Genomic DNA, 27510 nt, shown 5'->3' with positions numbered 1-27510 from the left:
GTAATATTCATCCTTGCATGTCTGATCGAAAATGGTCTAAATCCGACTCATTAAATGTCCAGTGACCAAATGATTTTACCTGTTCAGGTGTCGAAAATCATTGTGCTTCTTCACATGTGAAGGTGACATATCTGAGCATACATTTGCACCATATTCAGTAGTAGGCTATACAAGGCACAGAAAGGTGAACATCGTCATATTTAATCCAAGTTGCTATTTCCAAAGCACATCTCTGCTATTTCCGTTTAAAAAATGCAGCATAGCAAATCCAGAGCTCCAATCACAACACCTGTTTTCTGTGAAATTGTAAATGTATGCCAATCTTTGCTAAAAATGTATTTAGTGGCCCTCATGGGTGGAATGGTATTCATATTTATCATAATTTCATAATTAATAAACCATTTTCTTTTAAATACTCTGGTGTTTCTATGTCAAACGGTTTTGTTATATTTCAGTCTTCTTTGATGTACAGTACCAGTCAAAAGTTTGGACACCTACTCATTGAAGGGTTTTTCTTTATTTTTACTATTTTCTACATTGTAGAATAATAGTGAAGACATCAAAACTATGAAATAACACATATGGAATCATGTAGAAACCAAAAAAGTATGAAACAAATATGTTATATTTTACATTCTTCAAAGTAGCCACCCTTTGCCTTGGTGACAGCTTTGCACGCTCTTGGCATTCTCTCAACCAGGTTCACCTGGAATGCTTTTCCAACAGTCTTGAAGGAGTTCCCACATATGCTGAGCACTTGCTGGCTGCTTTTCCTTCACTCTGCGGTCCAACTCATCCCAAACCATCTCAATTGGGTTGAGGTAGGGTGATTGTGGAGGTCAGGTCATCTGATGCAGCACTCCATCACTCTCCTTGGTCAAATGGCCCTTACACAGCCTGTAGGTGTGTTTTGGGTCATTGTCCTGTTGAAAAACAAATTATAGTCCCACTAAGCGCAAACCAGATGGGGTGGCTTATCGCTGCAGAATGCTGTGGTAGCCATGCTGGTTAAGTGTGCCTTGACTTCTAAATAAATCACAGACAGTGTCACCAGCAAAGCACCATCACACCTCCTCGTCCATGCTTCATGGTGGGAACCAGACATGCGGAGATCATCCGTTCACCTACTCTGCATCTCACAAAGACACAGCAGTTGGAACCAAAAATCTCAAATTTTGGACTCATCAGACCAAAGGACAGATTTCCACCGGTCTAATGTCCATTGCTGGTGTTTCTTGGCCCAAGCAAGTATCTTCTTCTTATTGGTGTCCTTTAGTAGTGGTTTCTTTGCAGCAATTCGACCATGAAGGCCTGATTCACGCAGTCTCCTCTGAACAGTTGATGTTGAGATGTGTCTGTTACTTGAACTCTATGAAGCATTTATTTGGGCTGCAATTTCTGAGGCTGGTAACTCTAAGGAACTTATCCTCTGCAGCAGAGGTAAATCTGGGTCTTCCTTTCCTGTGGCGGTCCTCACGAGAGCCAGTTTCATCATAGCGCTTGATGGTTTTTGCGACTGCACTTGAAGAAACTTTCAAAGTTCTTGAAATGTTCCGCATTAACTGACCTTCATGTCTTGAAGTAATGCTGGACTTTCATTTCTCTTTGCTTATTTGAGTAGTTCTTGCCATAATATGGACTTGGTCTTTTACCAAATAGGGCTATCTTCCGTATACCACTCCTACCTTGTCACAACACAACTGATTGGCTCAAACGCATTAAGAAGAAAGAAGTTCCACAAATTAACTTTTAAGATGGCACACATGTTAATTGAAATGCATTCCAGGTGACTACCTCATGAAGCTGGTTGAGAGAATGCCAAGAATGTGCAAAGCTGTCATCAAGGCAAAGGGAGGCTACTTTGAAGAATCTAAAATCTAAAATATATTTTGATTTGTTTAATACTTTTTTGGTTACTACATGATTCTATATGTGTTATTTCTTAGTTGTGATGTCTTCACTATTATTCTAGAAAGAAGGAAATAGTAAAAATAAAGAAAAACTCTTGAATGAGTAGGTGTGTCCAAACGTTTGACTGGTACTGTGTATAAAGTGTAGTATTGGGATACAAACTCAAAATGGAATACATTTCATCTCTCTTTGTAAGACCATAACCACGTGTGTGAGGTGTATACTTTTGTTTCCAAGTAGATTTGTTTAAGACCACCCACCAAGAAACACAGTGAGACCCTGATTTATCCCACTGCAGTAAAAGGTTAACAGAAAATAAAAGTTGCACACCCTCAACACCCCTGCCTGCCCTGTTTGTTATGGACGATGGATGCAATGGGTGCAGTTTTGTCATCAGCGGCGGTCCCTCGCAGTCCAGACCCAAAGTGGTGGTAGTGTTGGTCTGTGATCGACTCCAAACTGTCAATGCATAAATCATGAATCAAAACTGTGTCGATATTGCAAGAAAATAGTCATTTCACGTAACCATACCACAACGTAGCTGCTCTACCTGCTTCATTCATGACAATAACTAACTGGAACAAGCTAGCTGGCCAAGTTGCTAGCTAGCTAAGTTAGTTAGCTAGCTAGCTTATATTAACCTATAAAACAACATTTGCCTAAAAGTTTTAAACCGTTAGCTGTCACCTTGAGGCTTGAAAGGGGGTAAAAATTAAGGGAAGGCAATTTTGTTAGTTGTTAGCTAGCTAGGCTATCAGGTGGCTTTTACCCCCCTATCAAGCAGCTAGCCCTACTGGCTGCTGGCCAAATTAGCTAACGTTCTTCATTGTAGTTACTAAGATTCAAATCAAATCAAATCAAATCAAATTGTATTGGTCACATGCGCCGAATACAACAGGTGCAGACATTACAGTGAAATGCTTACTTACAGCCCTTAACCAACAGTGCATTTATAAAAAAAAAAAAAAAGTAAGAATAAAACAACAACAAAAAAAGTGTTGAGCAGAAGTAAAATAAAGTGACAGTAGGGAGGCTATATATACAGGGGGGTACCGTTGCAGAGTCAATGTGCGGGGGCACCGGCTAGTTGAGGTAGTTGAGGTAATATGTACATGTGGGTAGAGTTAAAGTGACTATGCATAAATACTTAACAGAGTAGCAGCAGCGTAAAAAGGATGGGGTGGGGGGGCAGTGCAAATAGTCCGGGTAGCCATGATTAGCTGTTCAGGAGTCTTATGGCTTGGGGGTAGAAGCTGTTGAGAAGTCTTTTGGACCTAGACTTGGCACTCCAGTACCGCTTGCCGTGCGATAGCAGAGAGAACAGTCTATGACTAGGGTGGCTGGAGTCTTTGACAATTTTGAGGGCCTTCCTCTGACACCGCCTGGTATAGAGGTCCTGGATGGCAGGAAGCTTTGCCCCAGTGATGTACTGGGCCGTAAATAAAACATCTCAAATTAGCTACTCACTTTAGTGTTAACTTCTTTGAGGTATTTTCTAAACGGTTTCTCACTTCTTTGTTCTCCAATTGTCAGTTCGACCATACACCGTTTACACACTCATTTGTGGCGCGGCGCCTATATTCAACAGTTGGAACTCCACAGCAGAAAATATGTGATGGTTGTTGCTAGGCTTCTTCTTCTTCGGTGAGGTTTAACGGCAGTTGACATCCAATTTATATTGTGTTACCGCCATCAACTAGACTGGGGTATAAATCCATTATACACTGAACAAAAATATGAACACAATATGTAAATTGTTGTTTCATGAGCTGAAATAAAATATCCCAGAAATGTTATACAGTGGCTTGCGAAAGTATTCACCCCCGTTGGCATTTTTCCCATTTTGTTGCCTTACAACCTGGAATTAAAATGGATTTTGGGGGGGTTTGTATCATTTGATTTACACAACATGCCTACCACTTTGAAGATACAAAATATGTTTTATTGTGACACATACAAGAAATAAGACAAAAAAAACTGAACTTGAGCGTGCATAACTATTCACCCCCTCCAAAGTCAATACTTTGTAGATCCACCTTTTGCAGCAATTACAGCTGCAAGTCTCTTGGGGTATGTCTCTATAAGCTTGGCACATTTAGCCACTGGGATTTTTGCCCATTCTTCAAGGCAAAACTGCTCCAGCTCCTTCAAGTTGGATGGGTTCCGCTGGTGTACAGCAATCTTTAAGTCATACCACAGATTCTCAATTGGATTGAAGTCTGGGCTTTGACTAGGCCATTCCAAGACATTTAAATGTTTCCCCTTAAACCACTCAAGTGTTGCTTTAGCAGTATGCATTGTCCTGCTGGAAGGTGAACCTCCGTCCCAGTCTCAAATCTCTGGAAGACTGAAACAGGTTTCCCTTAATAAATTCCCTGTATTTAGCGCCATCCATCATTCCTTCAATTCTGACCAGTTTCCCAGTCCCTGCCGATGAAAAACATCTCCACAGCATGATGCTGCCACCACCATGCGCCAGACATAGCATTTTCCTTGATGGCCAAAAAGCTCAATTTTAGTCTCATCTGACCAGAGTACCATCTTCCATATGTTTGGGGAGTCTCCCACATGGCTTTTGGTGAACACCAAACGTGTTTGCTTATTTTTTTCTTTAAGCAATGGATTTTTTCTGGCCACTCTTCCGTAAAGCCCAGCTCTGTGGAGTGTACAGCTTAAAGTGGTCCTATGGACAGATAATCCAACCTCCGCTGTGGAGCTTTGCAGCTCCTTCATGGTTATCTTTGGTCTCTTTGTTGCCTCTCTGATTAATGCCCTCCTTGCCTGGTCCGTGAGTTTTGGTGGGCGGCCCTCTCTTGGCAGGTTTGTTGTGGTGCCATATTCTTTAAATATTTTAATAATGGATTTAATGGTGCTCCGTGGGATGTTCAAAGTTTCTGATATTTTTTTGTAACCCAACCCTGATCTGTACTTCTCAACAACTTTGTCCCTGACCTGTTTGGAGAGCTCCTTGGTCTTCATTGTGCCGCTTGCTTGGTGGTGCCCCTTGCTTAGTGGTGTTGCAGACTCTGGGGCCTTTCAGAACAGGTGTATATATATACTGAGATCATGTGACAGATCATGTAACACTTAGATTGCACACAGGTGGACTTTATTGAACTAATTATGTGACTTCTGAAGGTAATTGGTTGCACCAGATCTTATTTAGGGGCTTCATAGCAAAGGGGATGAATACATATGCATGCACAACTTTTCCGTTATTTAGAATTTTTTGAAACTATTTTTATTTTATTTTTTCACTTCACCAATTTGGACTATTTTGTGTATGTCCATTACATGAAATCCAAATAAAAAAAAAGTACAGGTTGTAATGCAACAAATAGGAAAAACGCGAAGGGGGATGAATACTTTTGCAAGGCACTGTATATGCACAAAAAGCTTATTTCTCAAAAATGTTGTTTACATCCCTGTTAGTGAGGATTTCTCCTTTGCCAAGGTAATCCATCCACCTGACAGGTGTGGCATATCAATAATCTGACTAAACAGCATTATCATTACACAGGTTGTTCTTTAAAAGTGCTTTCCTCTCCATCTTAAATAAGCATGCCCCATTAACAAAATTCAGAACTAAGAACAGATATAGCCCCTGGTTCACCCCAGACTTGACTGCCCTTAACCAGCACAAAAACATCCTGTGGCGTACTGCATTAGCATCGAACAGTCCCCGCGATATGCAACTTTTCAGGGAAGTCAGGAAGAAATATACACAATCAGTTAGGAAAGCAAAGGCTAGCTTTTTCAAACAGAAATTTGCATCCTGTAGCACTAACTCCAAAACGTTTTGGGACACTGTAAAGTCCATGGAGAATAAGAGCATCTCCTCCCAGCTGCCCACTGCTAGGAAACACTGTCACCACCGATAAATCTACGATAATCGAGAATCTCAATAAGCATTTTGCTACGGCTGGCCATGCTTTCCACCTGGCTACCCCTAACCCGGCCACCAGCTCTGCACCCTCCGCTGCAACTTTCCCATGCCCCCCCGCTTCTCCTTCACCCAAATTCAGATAGCTGATGTTCTGAAAGAGCTGCAAAATCCTACAAATCAGCTGGGCTAGACAATCTAGACCCTTTCTTTCTAAAATTAGCCGCCGAAATTGTAGCAACCCCTGTTACTAGCCTGTTCCACCTCTCCTTTGTATCATCTGAGATCCCCAGAAATTGGAAAGCTGCCGCGGTCATCCCCCTCTTCAAAGGGGGTGACACTCTAGATCCAAACTGTTACAGACCTATATACATCCTGCCCTCCCTTTCGAAAGTATTTGAAAGCCAAGTTAACAAACAGATCACCGACCATTTCGAATCCCACCGTACCTTCTCCGCTATGCAATCTGGTTTCCGAGCTGGTCATGGGTGCACCTCAGCCACGCTCAAGGTCCTAAACGATATTATAACCACTATCGATAAAAGACAGTACTGTGCAGCCGTTTTCATCAACCTGGCCAAGGCTTTCGACTCTGTCAACCACCGCATTCTTATTGGCAGACTAAATAGCCTTGGTTTCTCAAATGACTGCCTCGCCTGGTTCACCAACTACTTCTCAGAGTTCAATGTTTCAAATTGGAAGGCCTGTTGTCCAGACCTCTGGCAGTCTCTATGAGGGTGCCACAGGGTTCAATTCTCGGGTCGACTCTATTCTCTGTGTATATCAATGATGTCGCTCTTGCTGCTGGTGACTCTAAGATCCACCTCTACGCAGACGACACCATTTTGTATACATCTGGCCCTTCATTGGACACTGTGTTAACAAACCTCCAAATGAGCTTCAATGACATACAACACTCCTTCCGTAGTCTCCAACTGCTCTTAAACGCTAGTAAAACTAAATGCATGCTCTTCAATCGAACGCTGCTTGCACCCGCCCACCCGCCTGACTAGAATCACTACTCTCGGCGGGTCTGACTTAGAATATGTGGACAACTACAAATACCTAGGTGTCTGGTTAGACTGTAAACTCTCCTTCCAGACTCACATTAAGCATCTCCAATCCAAAGTTAGATCTAGAATCGGCTTCCTATTTCGCAACAAAGCCTCCTTCACTCATGCTGTCAAACATGCCTCCAACACTCTACTCAGCAATTGGATGTAGTCTATCACAGTGCCATCCGTTTTGTCACCAAAGCCCCATATACTACCCACCATTGTGACCTGTACGCTCTTGTTGGCTGGCCCTCACTACATATTCGTCGCCGATCCCACTGGCTCCAGGTCATCTATAAATCTCTGCTAGGCAAATCCCCGCCTGATCTTAGCTCATTGGTCACCATAGCAACACCCACCCGTAGTACGCACTCCAGCAGGTATATCTCACTGGTCATCCTCAAAGCCAACACCTCCTTTGGCCGCCATTCCTTCCAGTTCTCTGCTGCTAATGACTGGAACGAACTGCAAAAATCTCTGATACTGGAGACTCTTATCTCCCTCACTAACTTTAAGCATCAGTTGTCAGAGCAGCTTACCGATCACTGCACCTGTACATAGCCCATCTGTAATTAGTCCACCCAACTACCTCATCCCCATATTGTTATTTATTTTTGCTCATTTGCACCCCAGTATCTCTATTTGCACATCATCTTCTGCACATCTATCACTCCAGTGTTAATACTAAATTGTAATTATTTTGCACTATGGCCTATTTATTGCCTTACCTCCATAACTTACTACATTTGCACACACTGTCTATAGATTTTCTATTGTGTTATTGACTGTATGTTTGTTTATCCCATATGTAACTCTGTGTTGTTGTTGTTTTTATCGCACTGCTTTGCTTTATCTTGGCCAGGTCGCAGTTGTAAATGAGATCTTGTTATCATCTGGCCTTCCTGGTTAAATAAAGGTGAAAAAACAAACAAACTGGTGCACCTTGTGCTGGGAACAATAAATGTGCAGTTTTTTCACACAACATAATGCCACAGATGTCTCAAGTTTCGAGGGAGTGTGCAATTGGCATGCTGACTGCAGGAATGTCCACCAGAGCTGTTGCCAGAGAATTGAAAGTTAATTTCTCTACCATAAGTCACCTCCAACGTCGTTTTAGAGGATTTGACAGTATGTCCAACCGGCCTCACAACCGCAGACCACATGTATGGCGTTGTGTGGGCATGCGGTTTGCTGTGAACAGAGTGCCATGTGTGGTTGTGGTATGGGCAGGCATAAGCTACGGACAACAAACACAATTGCATTTTATCAATGGCAATTTGAATGCAGAGAGACACTGTGACGAGTTCCTGAGGCCCATTCGGAAAGTGTTCAAACCCCTTGTGTTTTCCACATTTTGTTACGTTACAGCCTGATTCTAAAATGCATTACATAAAACATTATCCACATCAATCTACACACAATGCCCCATAATGACCAAGCAAAAACAGGTTTTTAGAAAATGTATTACAAATAAATAAACAGAAATAACTTATTTACATAAGTATTCAGACCCTTTGCTATGAGACTCGAAATTGAGCTCCAGTGCATCCTGTTTCCATTGATCATCCTTGAGATGTTTCTACAACTTGATTGGAGTCCACCTGTGGTAAATTCAATTGATTGGACATGATTTGGAAAGGCACACACCTGTCTATATAAGGTTTCACAGTTGACAGAGCATGTCAAAGCAAAAACCAAGCCATGAGGTCGAAGGAATTGTCCGTAGAGCTCCGAGACAGGATTGTGTCAAGGCACAGATCTGGGGAAGGGTACCAAAACATTTCTTCAGCATTGAAGGTCCCCAAGAACACAGTGGCCTCCATCATTCTTAAATGGAAGAAGTTTGGAACCACCAAGACTCTTCCTAGAGCTGGCCGCCCAGCCAAATTGAGCAATTGGGCCTTGGTCAGGGAGGTGACCAAGAACCCGATGGTCACTCTGACAGAGCTCCAGAGTTCCTCTGTTGAGATGGGAGAACCTTCCAGAAGGACAACCATCTCTGCAGCACTCCACCAATCAGGTCTTTATGGTAGTGGCCAGACGGAAGCCACTCCTCAGTAAAAGGCACATGACAGCCCGCTTGGAGTTTGCCAAAAGGCACCTAAAGATGAATGGAGCAAAGTACAAAGAGATCCTTGATGAAAACCTGCTCCAAAGCTCTCAGGACCTCAGACTGGGGTGAAGGTTCACCTTCCAACAGTACAACGACCCTAAGCACACAGCCAAGACAACGCAGGAGTGGCTTCGGGACAAGTTTTTTAATGTCATTGAGTGGCCCAGCCAGAGGCCGGACTTGAACCCGATCGAACGTCTCTGGAGAGACCTGAAAATAGCTGTGCAGTGACGCTCCCCAGCCACCCTGACAGCGCTTGAGAGGATCTGCAGCGAACAATGGGAGAAACTCCCCAAATACAGTTGTGCAAAGCTTGTAGTGTCATACCCAAGAAGACTCGAGGCTGTAATTGTTGCCAAAGGTGCTTCAACAAAGTACTGAGTAAAGGGTATGAATACTTATGTAAATGTCATATTTCCGTTTTTTATTTTTTATAAATTAGCAAAAATGTCTAAAACCTGTTTTTGCTTTGTCATTATGGTGTATTGTGTGTAGATCGATGAGGGAAAAAAACAATGTAATCCATTGTTACATAAGGGGTCTGAATACTTTCCGAATGCACTGTATCTGTGACCAACAGATGCATACAGTGGGGAAAAAAAGTATTTAGTCAGCCACCAATTGTGCAAGTTCTCCCACTTAAAAAGATGAGAGAGGCCTGTAATTTTCATCATAGGTACACGTCAACTATGACAGACAAAATGAGAAAAAAATCCAGAAAATCACATTGTAGGATTTTTTATGAATTTTTTTGCAAATTATGGTGGAAAATAAGTATTTGGTCAATAACAAAAGTTTCTCAATACTTTGTTATATACCCTTTGTTGGCAATGACACAGGTCAAACGTTTTCTGTAAGTCTTCACAAGGTTTTCACACACTGTTGCTGGTATTTTGGCCCATTCCTCCATGCAGATCTCTTCTAGAGCAGTGATGTTTTGGGGCTGTCGCTGGGCAACACAGACTTTCAACTCCCTCCAAAGATTTTCTATGGGTTGAGATCTGGAGACTGGCTAGGCCACTCCAGGACCTTGAAATGCTTCTTACGAAGCCACTCCTTCGTTGCCCAGGCGGTGTGTTTGGGATCATTGTCATGCTGAAAGACCCAGCCACGTTTCATCTTCAATGCCCTTGCTGATGGAAGGAGGTTTTCACTCAAAATCTCACGATACATGGCCCCATTCATTCTTTCCTTTACACGGATCAGTCGTCCTGGTCCCTTTGCAGAAAAACAGCCCCAAAGCATGATGTTTCCACCCCCATGCTTCACAGTAGGTATGGTGTTCTTTGGATGCAACTCAGCATTCTTTGTCCTCCAAACACGACGAGTTGAGTTTTTACCAAAAAGTTATATTTTGGTTTCATCTGACCATATGACATTCTCCCAATCCTCTTCTGGATCATCCAAATGCACTCTAGCAAACTTCAGACGGGCCTGGACATGTACTGGCTTAAGCAGGGGGACACGTCTGGCACTGCAGGATTTGAGTCCCTGGCGGCGTAGTGTGTTACTGATGGTAGGCTTTGTTACTTTGGTCCCAATTCTCTGCAGGTCATTCACTAGGTCCCCCCGTGTGGTTCTGGGATTTTTGCTCACCGATATTGTGATCAATTTGACCCCACGGGGTGAGATCTTGCGTGGAGCCCCAGATCGAGGGAGATTATCAGTGGTCTTGTATGTCTTCCATTTCCTAATAATTGCTCCCACAGTTGATTTCTTCAAACCAAGCTGCTTACCTATTGCAGATTCAGTTTTCCCAGCCTGGTGCAGGTCTACAATTTTGTTTCTGGTGTCCTTTGACAGCTCTTTGGTCTTGGCCATAGTGGAGTTTGGAGTGTGACTGTTTGAGGTTGTGGACAGGTGTCTTTTATACTGATAACAAGTTCAAACAGGTGCCATTAATACAGGTAACGAGTGGAGGACAGAGGAGCCTCTTAAAGAAGAAGTTACAGGTCTGTGAGAGCCAGAAATCTTGCTTGTTTGTAGATGACCAAATACTTATTTTCCACCATAATTTGCAAATAAATTCATTAAAAATCCTACAATGTGATTTTCTGGATTTTTTTTCTCAATTTGTCTGTCATAGTTGACGTGTACCTATGATGAAAATTACAGGCCTCTCTCATCTTTTTAAGTGGGAGAACATGCACAATTGGTGGCTGACTAAATACTTTTTTTCCCCACTGTATGTCTAAAAGACACATCTGGATTAGTGCATATCCACAAAACTCAAAATATGCATTGAAAATGGTCTGTATTCTCTAGAATATCAAAAACGTGTAATGTAAAGATACAGTTGAAGTTGGACGTTTACATACACCTTAGCCAAATACATTTAAACTCAGTTTTTCATAATTCCTGACATTTTAATGCTAGTGAAAATTCCCTGTCTTAGGTCAGTTAGGATCACCACTTTATTTTAACAATGTGAAATGTCAGAATAATAGTAGAGAATTATTTATTTCAGCTTGTATTTCTTTAATCACATTCCCAGTGGGTCAGAAGTTTACATACACTCAATTAGTGTTTGGTAGCATTGTCTTTAAATTGTTTAACTTGGGTCAAAGTTTCGGGTAGCCTTCCACAAGCTTCCCACAATAAATTGGGTGAATTTTGGCCCATTCCTCTTGACAGAGCTGGTGTAACTGAGTCAGGTTTGTAGGCCTCCTTGCTCGCAAACGCTTTTTCAGTTCTGCCCACACATTTTCTATAGGATTGATGTTCATTATGGCCAAACAGTTCTATTTTTGTTTCATCAGACCAGAGGACATTTCTCATAAAAGTACGATCTTTGTCCCCTTGTGCAGTTGCAAACCGTAGTCTGGCTTTTTTATGGCGGTTTTGGAGCAGTGGCTTCTTCCTTGCTGAGTGGCCTTTCAGGTTATTTCTATATAGGACTCGTTTTTCTGTGGATATAGATACTTTTGTACCTGTTTCCTCCAGCATCTTCACAAGGTCCTTTGCTGTTGTTCTGGGATTGATTTGCACTTTTCGCACCAAAGTATGTTCATCTCTAGGAGACAGAACGCGCCTCCTTCCTGAGCGGTATGACGGTTGCGTGGTCCCATGGTGTTTATACTTGCGTACTATTGTTTGTACAGATGAACGTGGTACCTTCAGGTGTTTGGAAATTGCTCCGGATGAACCAGACTTGTGGAGGTCCCAAAAAACAAAATCGGAGGTCTTGGCTGATTTCTTTTGATTTTCCCATGATGTCAAGCAAAGAGGCACTGAGTTTGAAGATAGGCCTTGAAATACATCCACAGGTACACCTCCAATTGACTCAAAAGATGTCAATTAGCCTATCAGAAGCTTCTAAAGCCATGACATCATTTTCTGGAATTTTCCAAGCTGTTTAAAGGCACAGTCAACTTAGTGTATGTAAACTTCTGACCCACTGGAATTGTGATACAGTGAATTATAAGTGAAATAATCTGTCTGTAATTAATTGTTGTAAAAATTACTTGTCATGCACAAAGTAGATGTCCTAACCGACTTGCCAAAACTATAGTTTGTTAACATGAAATTTGTGGAGTGATTGAAAAACGAGTTTTAATGACTCCAACCTAAATGTATGTAAACTTCCGACTTCAACTGTATTCCCTGAAATGGACCCTTTTCGCCCAGTGTTTACTTCCCTCCAGGCCTGAGGGCACACACTTTATTGTAGGCTTAGAATGAATGGCAAATTGGAGTGGCAATATAGTCCGCTACCATCCTCAGTAATTTTCCATCCAGGTGAGAAGGAGGAAGTGCCAGTGTAACAAACAGAAGGAGGAAAGGGGAGAGAAAACATTGACCAAGTAGTTGAGTGCCTTTGGAGAGCTGTCTAAATAGATACTTTGTTTCCAGCCTGTTGCTGACCATAACGAGAGAAATAACAATGGTTGTCCCATCAGCTCTCTCCCTCCACCTTCTTTCCTTTCCTTTCCTTTCCTTTCCTTTCCTTTTCTTTTTTTCTTCACTGAAAATGTAATATACAATATATGGCCAAGCTGTACTAGAATGTGATTCACAGACTTGAATCAGGCACTGCCACTGCTTATAGTGATTCACAGTCATTCTGCCTCATGCTTTCATATACATTTAATTTCCTTCCTCTCACCAGAAAATATCTAATTTTCACATGAAACGCCCATATTGTTATTGCTCTTGATGGTAAATTAAGAATTGTAAGATGTAAGGGTGAATTTACACGTGCCTTGCATTCGTGATAAGTCTAATTCAGACATTACAGGAAGCAGTCGTTTTAGAAGGTATATTTAGACCCACCATCAATTTTAGAAAGGCCTCTGAAGTGCTTTGCTGTAATTGTGATCGACAGCTGTGGTGTCACATGAAGGAAGTAGAGGGTGAAACGTTTAATTGAAAACGTGACCTCCTGTCACCATAGCAGGGCATTTAGGCATAGCAACAGAACAGTTCAAATGAATGTACGCTGAAAATAGTTCAATTTGTGTATATTTAGAACTGCATTGCCTCTATGTTGGTTATACATAGTAACTCCATCTTTCTTTGAACAATTTCATGCAGTCAGATTGGAGAAATTATTATTTAAATAGATACTTTTTTCCCCCCCTCCCCATCCGGGCTCGAGACCACATGCCACTTCTCTATTTCAAAGCATGTCAATCTCTGTCAACTGAAATTCACTGGCAACAAAGAGAATGAGAGATTTCACTTCATAACTGAGACGAGAGAATATGCTTAATTTCAAGGCTGGTTATTATTTTTGGTGTTACCATATGATATGCTTTTACATTTACGTCATTTAGCAGACGCTCTTATCCAGAGCGACTTACAGTTAGTGAGTGCATACATTTTCATACATTTAGGTGGCAAGGTGCAGTATTTAGCATTTTTTTGTGTTATTTCTTACATTATTTGCTCAGAATGTTTCAAGTATTATGTCCTTCAACCGAAAATAACTTTTGGACATTAAATTGGCGGTCAGTCATGAGAAATCCGAACAGAAATTTGACTTCCCTGATATGGATCCTTTGTTTGGACTTCCCGAGGCAGCTCCATTCATCCTGGGCACTACACCAAAATGTTGACGCCGGAGAAAAGGGAGGAGAAGTGGGGTTCTAGTCAGGCGACGAGCAAACCATCCACCGCTTCCAAGTATATTACTCTCTAACGTTCAGTCCCTGGACAATAAAGTAGACAAGCTCAAGGCGAAGATCTCCTTTCATTGAGACATAAGGGACTGTAGCATACTCTGTTTTTTACGGAATCATGGCTCTCAATGGATATATTGTCCCTGTCCTTACAGCCAGCAGGGTTCTCCATACATCCCACGGACAGGAAGAAAGAATTCTCTGTGAAAAAGATTAATTTTCTTAAATTATTCACTGCCCTGTATATTCCCCCAAGCCGACACCGCGACGGCTCTCAGAGAACTACACCGGACTTCAATGTCAGTAAGACAAAGGAGCTGATTGTGGACTAAAGGAAACGGAGCGGCGAGCATGCCCCCTTCCACATCGATGGGGCTGTAGTGGAGCGGGTCAAGAGCTCCAAGTTCCACGGTGTCCACATCATTAAGGAATTAACATGGCCCACACACACCCACATAGTTGTGAAGAGGGCACGACAGTGCCTCATCCCCCTAACGAGGCTGAAAAGATTTGGCATGGGCCCTCAGATCCTCAAAAAGTTACACAGCTGCACCATTGAGAGCATCTTGACTGGCTGCATCACCGCTTGGTAATGGCGCCGACGGAGATGGCGGCCTCGCAACTAGCTCTTAGGAAACTTTGCGGTATTTGTATTTTTTTGTATTATTTTTTACATTATTAGCTCAGGAAAGGGTCTACAGACAATCACGGACTACAAAAGGAAAACCAGCCATGTTGCCGAGACCGACGTCTTGCTTCCGGACAAACTAAACACCTTCTTCGCCCGCTTTGAGGATAACACAGTACCACCGACACGGCCCGCTACCAAGGAATGTGGGCTCTCCTTCTCCGTGGCCGACATGAGTAAAACATTTAAACGTGTTAACACTCGCAAGGCTGCCGGCCCAGACGGCATCCCTAGCCGCGTCCTCAGAGCATGCACAGACCAGCTGGCAGGTGTGTTTACGGACATATTCAATCTCTCCCTATCCCAGTCTGCTGTCACCACATGCTTCAAGATGGCCACCATTGTTCCTGTACCCAAGAAAGCAAACATAACTGAATTAAACGACTATCGCCCCGTAGCACTCACCTCTGTCATCATGAAGTGCTTTGAGAGACTAGTCAAGGATCATATCACCTCTACCATACCTGCCACCCTAAACCCACTTCAATTTGCTTACCGCCCCAATCGATCCACAGACAATGCTATCGCCATCACTCTGCACACTACCCTATCCCATCTGGACAAGAGGAATACCTATGTAAGAATGCTGTTCATTGACTATAGCTCAGCCTTCAACACCATAGTACCCTCCAAGCTCATCATTAAGCTTGAGGCCCTGGGTCTGAACCCCGCCCTGTGCAACTGGGTCCTGGACTTCCTGACGGGCCGCCCCCAGGTGGTGAAGGTAGGAAACAACACCTCCACTTCACTGATCCTCAACGCTGGGGCCCAACAAGGGTGCGTGCTCAGCCCACTCCTGTACTCCCTGTTCACCCATGACTGCGTGGCCAAGCACGCCTCCAACTCAATCATCAAGTTTGCAGATGACACAACAGTAGTAAGCTTGATTACCAACAATGACGAGACAGCCTACAGGGAGGAGGTGAGGGCTCTGGGAGTGTGGTGCCAGGAAAATAACCTCTCACTCAACGTCAACAAAACAAAGGAGATGATCGTGGACTTCAGGGACTGCAGTGGAGAAGGTGAAAAGCTTCAAGTTCCTTGGCGTACACGTCACTGACAAACTGAAATGGACCACCCACACAGACAGTGTGGCGAAGAAGGCGCAACAGAGCCTCTTCAACCTCAGGAGGCTAAAGAAATAAAGCATTTCGCTACACCCGCAATAACATCTGCTAAACACGTGTATGTGACCAATAACATTTGATATGATTTGATTTTGTTTTGGTACGGCAACTGCAAGGCAAGGCGTTACGGAGGGTGGTGAGTACAGCCCAGTACTTCCTGTTTAAGTTTTTGCTCATAGGCGGGGAGGTAGGGGCCGAGCTCCCTACCATCCAGAACCTCTATACCAGGTGCAGAGGAAGGCACTGACTCTATGCACACACACTGGACTCTACCCACACACTCACACATACTTACACTGACACCGAAACACACACACTACATACTGACACCACACACACACTTTCACACTCACCACATACGCTGCCGCTACTGTCTATTATCTATCCTGTTGCCTAGTCACTTTACTCCTACGTATATGTACATAGCTACCTCAATTACCTCGTACCCTTGCACATCAATTCGGTACTGCTACTCCCTGTATATATCCATGTTATTTTTACTCGTTATTGTTATTTGTTATTCCTTGTGTCACTATTACATGTATTTTTTAAAATATTATCTTTATCTTTAACTCTGCATTGTTGGAAAAGGACCCGTAAGTAAGCATTTCACTATTAGTCTACACCTGTTGTTTACGAAACATGTGACAAATAAAATTTGATTTGATTGAGTTGACTTTGTGCAAACTGGAAACCGCATATCCTGAGGCCACATTTATTGTAGTTGGGGTCTTTAATAAAGGAAATCTGAGAAAAATGCTCCCGAAATTCTACCAACATGCTGGACCATGTTACTCTCACTTCTGGGACAGCTACAAGGCCCTCCCCTGCCCCCCCTTTGGCAAATCAAAGCACTCCTCCATCCTGCTCCTCCCCGCCTATAAGCAGAAACTTAAACAGGAAGCACCCGTGGTAAGGTCTGTTCTACATTAGTCTGAACAATCGGAATCTATGCTTCAGGATTGTTTTGATCACGAGGACTGGGAAATGTTCCGGGTCGCCTCTGGGAAAAGTATCAACGTATACACTGACTCTGTGACTGGGTTCATCAAGAAGTGCATAGAATATGTTATTCCTACTGTGACGATTGGAACTTATCCAAACCAAACACCATATATAGATGGTAGCTTTCGGCAAAACTGAAAGCGCGAACCACCGCATTTAACCATGGCAAGGTGACTGGGAACATGGACGTGTACAAACAGACCAGCTATGTCCTCCGTAAGGCAATCAAAGATGCAAAACAACAGTACAGCTGGCTGGAGTGTTTACAGACACATTCAATCTCTTCCTATCCCAGTATGTTGTCCCCACTTGCTTCAAGATGTCCACCATTGTTCCTGTACCCAAGAAAGCAAAGGTAACTGAACTAAATGACTATCGCCCTGTAGCACTCACTTCTGTCATCTTGAAGTGCTTTGAGAGGCTAGTTAAGGACCATATCACCTCCTCCTTATCCGACACCCTAGACCCACTGCAATTTCCATACCGCCCCAACAGATCCACGGACGACACAATCGCCATTGCACTGCACACTGCCCTCCAAGCTCATCACTAAGCTCAGGGCCCTGGGTCTGAACCCCTCCCTTTGCAACTGGGTCCTAGACTTCGTGACGAGACGACCCCAGGTGGTGAAGGTAGGCAGCAACACCGTCATGCTGATCCTCAACACGGGGGCCCCACAGGGGTGCGTATTCAGCTCCCTCCTGTACTTCCTGTTCACCCATGACTGCATGGATACGCACGTCTCCAACTCAATCATCAAGTTTGCTGACGACACAACAGTGGTAGACCTGTTTACCAACATAGCCCTGGCGGAGTGGTGCTAGGGAAATAACATCTCCCTCAACGTCAACAAAATGAAAGAGCTGATCGTGGACTACAGGAGACAGCAGAGAAAGCACGCCCCCATCCACATTGATGGGGCCGCAGTGGAGAGGGTCTCTGTGTGCACATCACCGAGGACCTGAAATAGTCCTTCCACACAGACACTGTGGTGAAGAAGGTGCCACAGAGCCTCTTCAAACTCAAGAGGCTGAAGAAACTCTGCATTAACTTCTACAGATGCATCATCGAGAGCATTCTGTCAGGCTGTATCACCGCCTGGAACGGCAACTGCACCGCCTGCAACCTCAGAGCTCTCCTGAGGGTAGTGCGGTCAGCCCAACGCATCACCGGGGGCACACTGCCTGCCCTACAGGACATCTACAGCACCAGGTGTCACAGAAAGCCCAAGAAGATCATCGAGGACCTCAACCACCCGAGCCACGGCCTGTTCACCCTGCTACCATGTAACCGGCGGAGACAGTACAGGTGCATCAAAGCTGGGACAGAGAGAAGGAAAAACATATTCTATCTCCAGGCCATTAGACTGTTAAACAGTCATCACTAGCCGGCCTCCGCCCAGTACCCTGCCCTGCACCTTAGAGACTGCTGCCCTATGTACAGAGTCATTGAACACTGGTCACTTTAATAATGTTTACATTATGTTAATTGTTCTGAAATCGTTTCTGTAGTTAGGAACAGATAAGAGTTGCATTCCTGCATCATTATTCTGTTGAAATTTTATTGATGTCTGAAAAATAACTAATTGATTACTTACTTTATATGTACATACTGTATTCTCAACATGGCTAATCTTACTGTATATAACTACTGCTGTACATACCTTTTTCCTACATTGTGGCACAAATTCCATTCAAGTCATGGGACCGATATTAGAATTTTTCGCACATCATGTTCAAATCATCTATACAGTGCATTCGGAAAGTATTCAGACCCCTTGACTTTTTCCACATTTTGTTACGTTACAGCCTTTTTCTAAAATTGATTAAATTATTATTTTTCCTCATCAAACTACACACAATACCCCATAATGACAAAGCGAAAACAGGTTTTTAGACTTTTTTGCAAAAGTATTAAAATAAAAAATAGAAATACCTTATTTACATAAGTATTCAAACCCTTTGCTATGAGACTCGAAATTGAGCTAAGGTGCATCCTGTTTCCATTGATCATCCTTGAGATGTTTCTACAACTTGATTGGAGGCCACCTGTGGTAAATTCAATTGATTGGACATGATTTGGAAAGGCACACACCTGTCTATATAAGGTCCCACAGTTGACAGTGCATGTCAGAGCAAAAACCAAGCCATGAGGTCGAAGGAATTGTCCGTAGAGCTCAGAGACAGGATTGTGTCAAGGCACAGATCTGGGGAAGGGTACCAAAAACTTTCTGCAGCATTGAAGGTCCCCAAGAACACAGTAGCCTCCATCATTCTTAAATGGAAGAAGTTTGGAACCACCAAGACTCTTCCTAGAGCTGGCCGCCCGGCCAAACTGAGCAATCGGTGGAGAAGGGCCTTGGTCAATGATGTGACCGAGAACCCGATGGTCACTCATACAGAGCTCCAGAGCTCCTCTGTGGAGATGGGAGAACCTTCCAGAAGGACAACCATCTCTGCAGCACTCCACCAATCAGGCCTTATGGTAGAGTGGCCAGACGGAAGCCACTTCTCAGTAAAATGCACATGACAGCCCGCTTGGAGTTTGCCAAAAGGCACCTAAAGGACTCTCAGACCATGAGAAACAAGATTCTCTGGTCTGATGAAACCAAGATTGAACTCTTTGGCCTGAATGCCAAGCGTCACATCTGGAGGAAACCTGGCACCATCCCTACGGTGTAGCATGGTCGTGGCAGCATCATGCTGGGAGACTAGTCAGGATCGAGGGAAAGATGAACAGAGCAAAGCACAGAGAGATCCTTCATTAAAACCTGCTCTAGAGCGCTCAGGACCTCAGACTGGGGCAAAGGTTAACCTTCCAACAGGACAACAACCCTAAGCACACAGCCAAGACAACACAGGAGTGGCTTTGGGACAAGCCTCTGAATGTCCTTCAGTGGCTCAGCTAGAGCCCGGACTTGAACCCGACCGAACATCTCTGGAGAGACCTGACAATAGCTGTGCAGCGACACTCCCTGTCCAACCTGACAGAGCTTGAGAGGATCTGCAGAGAAAAATGGGAGAAACTCCCCAAATACAGGTGTGCCAGGCTTGTAGCGTCATACCCAAGAAGACTCAAGGCTGTAATCGCTGCCAAAGGTGCTTCAACAAAGTACTGAGTAAAGGGTCTGAATAGATATGTAAATGTGATATTTAATTTTGTTATTTGTAATACATTTGCTAAAATGTCTAAAAACCTGTTTTTGCTTCGTCATTATGGGGTACTGTGTGTAAATTGATGATGGGGAAAAAAACAATTGAATCAATTTTACAATAAAGCTGTAACGTAACAAAATATTGAAAAAGTCAAGGGGTCTGAATACTTTCCGACTGCACTGTAAGTAACTTTGTTGAGCTTCACAATCAATTTTAGATACTTTTGGATGATTTGGACATGATGTGCGAAAAAATTATAATATCGGTACCAGGACTTGGATGGGATCTTTGCCAGAAATGCTAAAACGTTAGCATTTGGAAACAGTGCCAGGGAAACTAAACCAAAATCGTGGATTGCTGTCAAACCTTCTCCATAGACTGCTTACAGTGTAAGGAAACCAATATGTAATTTTGTAATTTGGGTGAACTATCCCTGATAAGGGCCTAATATCCACAACATTTGATCAATGGTTAATCTGCTGGAGAAATTATATTAAAGGGGTGAGTGCTCATTAGCCAATAGATCTTAATCCTATTACTGCTGTGGCAGAGGGAGAGGACAAGAGGAGAGGAAGGGAAAGGAGAGGAGAAGAGAAGAGAGGAGAGGAAAGGAGAAGGGAGGGGAGGAGGAGAGTAGAGGAGAAGAGCGGAGAGGAAAGGAGAAGGGAGGGGAAGAGGAGAGTAGAGGAGAAGAGCGGAGAGTAGAGGAGAAGATGATGGGGAGAGGAGACCTGGGCCCTCCAGGGGATCCTGCTGTGCTCTGTTCTGTCTGACTCTGGGGGAATTGAATGGGAAGGTCACTGATAGTACTGGGCAATTTTCATAATGAGGGACTCTGATAATGCATCACACGCACACAATCATAAAAAATCCATCTGTGCCTACACAGACACATTTAATCACTCTGCAACCTGGACCCTCACATTTAGCCCCAATCCCGTAATCACTAGCTAAGTTTCTCTCATCTGGCCAAGCCAGTCTAATTAAATACAAGTTGAAATATTAGGGCATCTTCTTATTCAGTATTCACATAAATCCAGTTGTTTCAGATGTTTAATTTACTTGCACCTCGTTCCTTTGTATGAAATGGATGGTCACGTTGTTGTTTGTCTAAATAAATTGTCACGGCCAATGTAGAAAATGCCTGTCAGACAAGAATGAAGCTAAGTTCGATATGCTGTTCTAGTGACATAATTCGGAACAAAAACGTAGAGAGATAGAGGTCTTCACTGTTCTTTCTCTCTCTCTCTCTCTCTCTCCTGACAGACATTGATGAGTGTTTTGATGGTTTTGTGGAGTGTGATGACAAAGCCATCTGTGTCAACCTGCCCGGGTGGTACCACTGCGAGTGTCGTGATGGCTACCACGACAACGGCTTGTTCTCTACTAATGGGGAGTCGTGCATAGGTGAGTTGACCCGCTCTTTTCATCACAAGACCAAAAGAAACACTGCGGTTGTAGGCAATCTTCATTCACCTAGTCACATATGATAATTCCTATTGATATTTACAGTCATTTAGCAGACGCTCTTATCCAGAGCGACTTACAGGAGCAATTAGGGTTAAGTGCCTTGCTCAAGGGCACATCAACAGATTTTTCACCTAGTCAGCTCGGGATTAGAACCAGCAACCTTTCGGTTACTGGCACTACGCTCTTAACCACTAAGCTACCTGCCGCCCCGGCACATCTATCACATGCATAGAGTATACCTGCACACTAGTTTGTTTTTCCATAATTCTAGTCTAGTGTATTCTAACATTGATCATAGCAGCACATCTAACCATTGCAGAGCTAGAGATTTCCTTGGCCTTCTTTTGACCAGTTGTTTTTGCTGTCGGTGTGGGTAATAGTATGTTTGGACTGGACATACCGTTACTGGTGCATTTTCCTCCAAATTCCTGTCTGCTTTTTACTGCTCATTCAATCTTTCTGGAACATTCTCTAAAGCTGCCTGCCAAGAGCTTGTCACATGTCAAAATGGAAGGAAACCCTGAAGTATTACGTGTCAGTAGTGACAGTACTGCAGCTCTGTGTGTCTGTCTGTCTGCTCTATAGCCACATTTTACCTGTCAAGTCTAGCCAATCCACACAGACCGACACAGAGCACATCAGAGACTCTCAGTGAGGTGAACATACTGTGAAGAACAAAGACAACTGCAGTTGTAATTTGACGAAAAATGGTTTCTGGGGGGACAAAATTACAGTGTTGTTATAAAAAAAAGCCCACTTTAGCTGTTAGAATATAATAAATGTGCTTCCTTTGTCTTTTTTAAAGCAGTTAGATGCATGTGAATTTATGCATAAACTACAGTATTTGACCTGTGTTGAGCATATGCCTGAAGTCATCTCTCTGGCTCCCTACAGATATCAATGAATGCAAGACAGGGAGGAACACCTGTGCCAATGACACGGTGTGCTTCAACTTGGAGGGGGGCTACGACTGCAGGTGCCCCCATGGGAGGAACTGCACCGGAGACTGTATCCATGACAACAAAATCAAACACAGTCGACAGATCTGGGTGCTGGACAATGATAGGTGCTCAGTCTGCTCTTGTCAGGTGAGACAGAGAGGATGATGGGTAAAAAAAAAAAGGTCAGGTCAGGGGCGTTCTATTGGTTGTAAAGCATTATGATGACTTTATTAATTCAGTTAGTTATATGATTAATACAGGTCTGAAGAATTTAGATGCGTCTAGAACCAGTTATTTGGAAAACTTGGTTTTTAATTAAGCAAAAATTACTTTTGGATAATTTTTTTGGATAATTTTTTTAATTTTTTTAATTTTTTTGGATAACTTTTGGATAATTAAGCCAAAATTACTTTTGGATAATGTCTGGTGTCTGGGAATGCTAGCAGGTGATTATAGAGGATTAGTATGTGTATTGAACAATCAAGCATCATATTATTCATTTGATTATAGAGGAGGAGGGCAGAAATGAAACTTTAATGAAATTAGTCATTTTAATTGATTGGAGAAATTGAGAACCTGCCTGTCAGAATTAGCAGTATTGAACGGCTGAGCGAACAGAGAAAGGTGTAAACATGTTATTGTTTTGGAATGTTCACGGTCAGCTAGTAGAGAGCAATGGTAATGTTGAGTGTGTGTAATCAACCAATAAAAAAGGTCAACAACTAGCAAATATTGAGTTTGGGTTATAGAGACTGTACTTTACAATAGTAGTTCAAATCAAATTGTATTTGTCACATGCGCTGAATACAACAGGTGTAGTAGACCTTACCATGAAATGCATACTTACGAGCCCTTAACCAACAATGCAGAGTTTTTCAAAAGTAAGTAAGTTAGACTGTACCTTACAATATAGTAGATACAAACTATACTTTGTAGTTTGAGACTTCAAAACATGTTTGAGTTGAGTGTTATTGTCAGTTGATTGACAGACAGTGTATCGCCCCCCTCCCCTCTGCGCAGACTGGCCAGGTGATGTGCAGGAGGATGGTATGTGACTGTGAGAACCCCACAGCTGACCTGTTCTGCTGTCCAGAGTGTGACCCTCGCCTCAGCAGCCAGTGTCTGCACCAGAACGGCCTGCTGACCTATGGCAGTGGAGACACCTGGGTGGAGAACTGCCAGCAGTGCCAGTGTCTGGTTAGTACCAATAATACACACCCTATAAATAGATAGGACACACTGTACTGGACTCTGCATTAAATCAAATGAAATTGTATTTATCAAGTGCGCTGAATACAACTGGTGTAGACTTTACTGTGAAATGCTTGCTTACAAACCTTTCCCAACGATGCAGTTTAAAAGATAATAATAATAAATAGTATCTAACACAAGAGGAATAAAATAAAATACACAAGAATGGAGCTATATACAGGGAATACCAGTACTTTAGTGATTAATGTACGGGAGATACTGTGTGTGTGTGTGTGTGTGTGTGTGTGTGTGTGTGTGTGTATGCAGGTCTCTATGTCCACAAGTCTCTATGTCCTGGCAATATATAAAACTGAATTATGACATGTCAAGAGCGTTCTCTATTGAATTTACTCAAAGAAATATGCACTGTTTGCATTGACTCTCTCCACTGTCGACCTTTTCCAAGGCTCCCTCATCCCTGCTGTTCAAACAACAGGAAGGCTTTTTTACGAGGATTTCACACTAAATCTGACAGAACATCACATCCTACCGCCTTCAATAAGCCTTTCAGACGCCCTTCACCACCAGCCATATGTTTATTAAATGCAAATGTCACACTTGGCATTCTCCCTGGCCAATCCACTCCTGGAGAAAAGTAACACTTAGCTGCATTTGCGTCAATCTGCCTTTGCGTCGACCCATAAATCATCTTTAGCATTGTCGTTCTGCCAGCTCTCTCCCGACCGCCCGTTCCCTCGGAGGAGTGGCATTACCGTTGGTTATTTTTTCCCTCCAAACAGAATGTTGTAGACACACATACAGCCATCCCACCTCTCTCCTTCTGTGATTAGCAAATTAATACAGAGACACCAAGTAAAATCCATGGCTGTTGTACTAGACAGCATAATGTTGTTTCCTTCCCCCACTGTGATGCTGTCCTTAAGGGTTAGACCTTAAGGGCCTTGGGTGGATTACTTACAGCAGGCCATTATAAGGCTGTGAAATCACTGTGTTGGAGATGCAGGGTGCTGAAATGGGCTTTCTGTTGAATCTCTTTCTCTCTCTCCGAGGCAGGCACTCAGGTATGCATGCACACAAACACACACATACATCATGTTGCACACACAAACACAGCCACCAGCCAAAATGGTATAAACTGCAGCACTTGAAAGAGCGGAGTGGAGGAGAATGGTGCGGAGATATACACGTGGGATCTAGTAGCGTGACCGGGACATGAAATTAACCTTGAATGCCTACACAGCAGAGTCTGAACCATACTGGCCCCACTCTGCTCAGCAGGGAAATGGACACGCAAATCTCTAAGACAAAGATACAAATCCCCTTTTAAATTACATGTATTTTTGCACTCATTTGAATGACATAATATGGCTCTTTGACATATGTATCTCTGACTTGCTACTATAGGTATAGGACGCTATGGGTATAGGATATTGTTTTAGCCTTAGATCTAGAGGAATGAAATATGGTTGTTGTTGGCCACGCTGTTGTCTAGCCAAGGCAAATCTCTGGCAAGACTCTGGGGTCTTTCAGAACAGGTGTATATACAGTGGGGGAAAAAAGTATTTAGTCAGCCACCAATTGTGCAAGTTCTCCCACTTTAAAATATGAGAGAGGCCTGTAATTTTCATCATAGGTACACGTCAACTATGACAGACAAATTGAGAAAAAAAAATCCAGAAAATCACATTGTAGGATTTTTTATGAATTTATTTGCAAATTATGGTGGAAAATAAGTATTTGGTCACCTACAAACAAGCAAGATTTCTGGCTCTCACAGACCTGTAACTTCTTCTTTAAGAGGCTCCTCTGTCCTCCACTCGTTACCTGTATTAATGGCACCTGTTTGAACTTGTTATCAGTATAAAAGACACCTGTCCACAACCTCAAACAGTCACACTCCAAACTCCACTATGGCCAAGACCAAAGAGCTGTCAAAGGACACCAGAAACAAAATTGTAGACCTGCACCAGGCTGGGAAGACTGAATCTGCAATAGGTAAGCAGCTTGGTTTGAAGAAATCAACTGTGGGAGCAATTATTAGGAAATGGAAGACATACAAGACCACTGATAATCTCCCTTGATCTGGGGCTCCACGCAAGATCTCACCCCGTGGGGTCAAAATAATCACAAGAACGGTGAGCAAAAATCCCAGAACCACACGGGGGACCTAGTGAATGACCTGCAGAGAGCTGGGACCAAAGTAACAAAGCCTACCATCAGTAACACACTACGCCGCCAGGGACTCAAATCCTGCAGTGCAAGATGTGTCCCCCTGCTTAAGCCAGTACATGTCCAGGCCCGTCTGAAGTTTGCTAGAGTGCATTTGGATGATCCAGAAGAGGATTGGGAGAATGTCATATGGTCAGATGAAACCAAAATATAACTTTTTGGTAAAAACTAAACTCGTCGTGTTTGGAGGACAAAGAATGCTGAGTTGCATCCAAAGAACACCATACCTACTGTGAAGCATGGGGGTGGAAACATCATGCTTTGGGGCTGTTTTTCTGCAAAGGGACCAGGACGACAGATCCGTGTAAAGGAAAGAATGAATGGGGCCATGTATCGTGAGATTTTGAGTGAAAACCTCCTTCCATCAACAAGGGCATTGAAGATGAAACGTGGCTGGGTCTTTCAGCATGACAATGATCCCAAACACACCGCCCGGGCAACAAAGGAGTGGCTTCGTAAGAAGCATTTCAAGGTCCTGGAGTGGCCTAGCCAGTCTCCAGATCTCAACCCCATAGAAAATCTTTGGAGGGGAGTTGAAAGTCCGTGTTGCCCAGCGACAGCCCCAAAACATCACTGCTCTAGAGGAGATCTGCATGGAGGAATGGGCCAAAATACCAGCAACAGTGTGTGAAAACCTTGTGAAGACTTACAGAAAACGTTTGACCTGTGTCATTGCCAACAAAGGGTATATAACAAAGTATTGAGAAACTTTTGTTATTGACCAAATACTTATTTTCCACCATAATTTGCAAATAAATTCATTAAAAATCCTACAATGTGATTTTCTGGATTTTTTTACTCATTTTGTCTGTCATAGTTGACGTGTACCTATGATGAAAATTACAGGCCTCTCTCATCTTTTTAAGTGGGAGAACTTGCACAATTGGTGGCTGACTAAATACTTTTTTCCCCACTGTATACTGAGATCATGTGACACTTAGATTCCACACAGGTGGACTTTATTTAACTAAAGGTAATTGGTTGCACCAGATCTTATTTAGGGGCTTCATAGCAAAGGGGGTGAATACATATGCATGCATCACTTTTCCGTTATTTATTTTTAACTATTTTTGAAATGTTCTTTTTTTTAAATTTCACTTCACCAATTTGGACTATTTTGTGTATGTCCATTACATGAAATCCAAATAAAAATCCATTTAAATTACAGGATGTAATGCAACAAAATAGGAAAAACGCCAAGGGGGATGAATACTTTTTCAAGGCACTGTAGGTCATGCAGAATCATAGCTTAACCAGGATCTATAAAGTTCGCCAGAATATATGACCTGTATTCACTGGCTTATTGAAACGACTGCTTGAGAAATCCAATAAGGCTTTCTCTGCTGCAACTGTGTAGTGATTATTATGAGCGGGAGAATGAACGGGTGACCAAAACAACTCCATTAGGAAACACAGAATATTTAGCCCAGTGTCTGAAAATGTATTTCCTCTCATACTGCTACTCCTATGCAATGACATAGCCCCATCTATGATGTATCAGGACAAAATGTCTATGTTTACATGATACTTTTTTGACTGCATCAGGGTGGTATAGAAGTATACTGAAACATTTGGCAAAGGACAGGATCTATTCAATACAA

General features: G+C 43.0%; 1 protein-coding gene across 2 annotated transcripts in view; it reads left to right on the top strand.

Annotated features, from left to right (window-relative positions):
* LOC121576753 (protein kinase C-binding protein NELL2) overlaps nt 1–27510 on the top strand; it is a 136180-nt gene that overhangs the window by 107479 nt on the left and 1191 nt on the right. For both annotated transcript variants that reach the window (XM_041890179.1, XM_041890178.1), the window contains 3 exons: nt 21324–21464; nt 22422–22615; nt 23489–23665. In XM_041890179.1, the coding sequence (XP_041746113.1) occupies nt 21324–21464; nt 22422–22615; nt 23489–23665 (512 nt within the window). The remainder of the gene's footprint in view (nt 1–21323; nt 21465–22421; nt 22616–23488; nt 23666–27510) is intronic.

Source organism: Coregonus clupeaformis, chromosome 11 (assembly GCF_020615455.1).
Source record: "Coregonus clupeaformis isolate EN_2021a chromosome 11, ASM2061545v1, whole genome shotgun sequence".
NCBI lineage: Eukaryota > Metazoa > Chordata > Actinopteri > Salmoniformes > Salmonidae > Coregonus > Coregonus clupeaformis.
The sequence above is the reverse complement of the archived record's forward strand: the minus strand, read 5'-3'. Positions and strand labels throughout refer to the sequence as shown.